We start from the raw sequence: 3,005 nt of genomic DNA, 5'->3' as shown, positions 1-3,005 counted from the left end.
GCTTATGAATTATGTAGGCTTTTTTTATTTTTTTCGGGTTATGTGGGTCAATTTCGGGTTGAGATTTTCAACCTTAACCTAACCCATTTAAATTTCAGGTCGGGTTCGTGTCAACCCATTTAAGTTTTCGGGTCGAAAACCTCAACCCTAACCCGTTATTTTCAGGTCGGATTCGGGTCGTGTTTTCGGGTCGGGTCAGCTTTTGCCAGCCCTAATATTATCAAAAAAACACACACACAAAAAAAAAAAAAATAAATAATTAAAGGACACAAAAGGAATTTACTCAAAAGATAATACTGTAGATATACCCTTTTCACCCAAACCATGCATTCTCTTTTTATATAGTTATAGAAATCTGAAAAAAAAAAAAAAAAAAAAAAAAAAAAAAAAAAAAAAAAAAAACTACTCGTATAATAAACCACAAAAATCATCCACCCATGTCAACATCTCAAACACCGTCACCGTCGCCGGAGATAGTTGCCGGAAACGACGACCTTCTCACCGAAATCCTCTCTCACATCCCCGTTAAACCCCTTCTCCGATTCAAATCCGTCAACGAACAATGGAACTCCGTCATTTCCCACCACCGTTTCTCTCTCCTCCATTGTTACCGCCATCTTTACCCACCTTCTTCCGCCCTCTTCGTCCTCCACCATACCCAAATCCTCTCTCCTTCTTACGACTTCATCTCTTTCACTTCGCAACAATGTCGTCCACCCTTTTTCTCTCTCCTTAACCCTACCCCTTTTCATATTCTTCAGTCTTGTAATGGTCTCCTCCTTTGTTCTTCTGGGGTTCTCATTTTTGTTTGGAATCCGACTTTGAATCAGAAAGTTTGCATTGATTTGCCTACTGCTGGAATTGATGAGGGTGATTGTGGCTCTTCGTTTTTGGGGTTTAATTTAGGGTTTGTTCTTGCTAGGTCTCCGCATTATCAGGTTGTTAGTGTTTCTGTGTCGAAGATTGAGGATGATTCGTATTCGATTGATGTTTATTCTTCTGGGAAACGGAAATGGAGGAGGGGTGTGGTTGATCCCTTTAAGGGTCCGTTCGATCTTGAGTTTGATCGTGGGGTTTATTGGGAAGGTAGGGTGTATTGGCTTAGTCATACTGAAACTATGATATGTTTCGATTTCGAGACCGAATGTGTGGAGTCGTTGGCATTGCCAAAGGCTATTGAAGGTGCTTACATTGAGAGGTTTAGGTACTTTGGTGAATCTTGTGGGCATCTACATTTGATTGAGATTCGAACGAATTGCGTGAGTGAATTCAATGTCTTGGAGTTGGATAGGAAGAGTAAGGCTGAATGGTTTGTCAAGTACAGGGTTAATCTTGATGTTTTAGGTCGTGGGTTCGAGGCCGAGCTGTTTCAGGATCATAGTGATAGGTTTGGGCGTGGATTGCGGTTTTATGCATTCTCAATATTTGCTGTTGTTCGTGATAATGTCAAAGATGATGATGATGATTCGGCATTGGTGATATCTATCCCTGGTAAAGTGATTTCTTACAATTTTAGAACTAAGGTTTCGAAATTGTTGTGCAATGTGGTAGATGAGAGTGATAAATTGTTTCCTTTCAGAGGGTATAATGCTTTTCAATTCATTGAAAGTATTTACTGTGTTTGAGAATATGCATACAATGAACAATGTTGTTGTTTTTTGAGATGATAATGTAATTTCAGTGTATACAAACTCAATTTACAATCTTTGACATTGATAGGTAGCTGTTGTATGTAAATTGGATCTTCAAATTTCTTAGTTATGATTAATTCGAGCAATTTGATGTTATTTTGTTGGATACATGTATTTGCCATGTGTTGGTCAGATATTCGGAGTAAATGACTTATGCAAATCGGATTGGAGTTTAAGTTGAAGATTAGGGAGTGTGCACTTTTGCTAGAGCAAATTAACATTGTCCCGGCCCAATTTTGGCTTAGTTTGGGTAAACTCATTTCACGATTTTTGACTAGATGGCTAGCTATTATACTTGTATAGCTGTATGTGAATTGGATCTTTGAAGTTCTTAGGCATTAATTATTGAAGCAGTTTAAGTTTATTTTCTTGGATACATGAATTTTTCATGTCACGGTCAGATAAGCAGAGTATAAGCTTTTGGCATTTGGTTGGTGTTTAAGTTGAAGAGTAGGGTGTATCCATGTATATGCTAGAAATGAACAGTGTCTCAGCCCAATTTTGGCTAAGTTTGGATTGATGTTTATTGACCCAAAGTGTCATCTCATCCATGATTAGCTTTAATTAAGCTTTATTTGAAGGAAAATTATGTCAAGCAGCAAGCCAGAAACCTGCTACCTTTTCTCTTAAGTCTTTCTTCTGGGTAATTAGCAACATCAAGATGCTGGTGGTGATGTCAATAGAATTCATGATAATTGGAAGAATTATAATTGATGATACCATTTTTAGCCGGATTTAAGCACATTAGTCTGCTTAAATATTTCCATGGAAGAAAGCTGGTGATACTTTTACCAAAAGGATAGGAGATGTATATTTAGAATGATTTCTGCCTGTAAGAAAGCCCTACTTCTACAGAAAGTTTGGTGTTTTATGCTAATACCCAGTTCTTGCTCTTAATGTCACAACTCACGAGCGATACATTCCAGAGGCTAAGTTTATAATTAGGAATGTGGTATTCTAGGGATGTATCGTACAACGGTATCTATATTGCTGAACACCAACTGCTCTAAGCCTCTAGCAATGTTGCTGGAGTTGTGAAAAGATTCTAGCTTCAGGAGAATTGGGGAAAAATGTTCTCGTATACCAGTTTTTAAAGCTGTGTTGCCACTTGCCCGCTTGTATATTGCTCTGCTACTCTTTTAATTTAACAGATTTACTCTACCAGGACCCAGCAAGATGCCTAGGCTTAACTTATCTCAGTATGCTGATCTTATTTTTGAAAGCAAGATGGAATCTGGGTGCACCATGACGCTCCTGAGACCACACTACTAATTGCAAAAATTAATCCCGCAGGGTAGAGGATTTTTTGTATTG

General features: G+C 38.1%; 1 protein-coding gene across 1 annotated transcript; it reads left to right on the top strand.

Annotated features, from left to right (window-relative positions):
* The first annotated feature begins 374 nt into the window (after positions 1–374).
* LOC145576405 (F-box protein At5g07610-like) lies at positions 375–1,675 on the top strand. Its single transcript, XM_081634174.1, has one exon. It carries the CDS (start codon positions 438–440, stop codon positions 1,623–1,625), a length of 1,188 nt encoding a protein of 395 aa, XP_081490300.1. The 5' UTR covers positions 375–437; the 3' UTR covers positions 1,626–1,675.
* The last annotated feature ends 1,330 nt before the right edge of the window (positions 1,676–3,005 follow it).

Source organism: Chenopodium album, chromosome 13 (assembly GCF_948465745.1).
Source record: "Chenopodium album chromosome 13, dcCheAlbu1.1, whole genome shotgun sequence".
NCBI lineage: Eukaryota > Viridiplantae > Streptophyta > Magnoliopsida > Caryophyllales > Amaranthaceae > Chenopodium > Chenopodium album.
Note: the sequence above shows the minus strand (reverse complement) of the source record. Positions and strands in the feature narration are given on the sequence as shown.

Bases quoted from the DNA above. Each gene is read 5' to 3' on its own strand.
- LOC145576405 (XM_081634174.1), top strand. From the start codon at position 438: ATGTCAACATCTCAAACACCGTCACCGTCGCCGGAGATAGTTGCCGGA.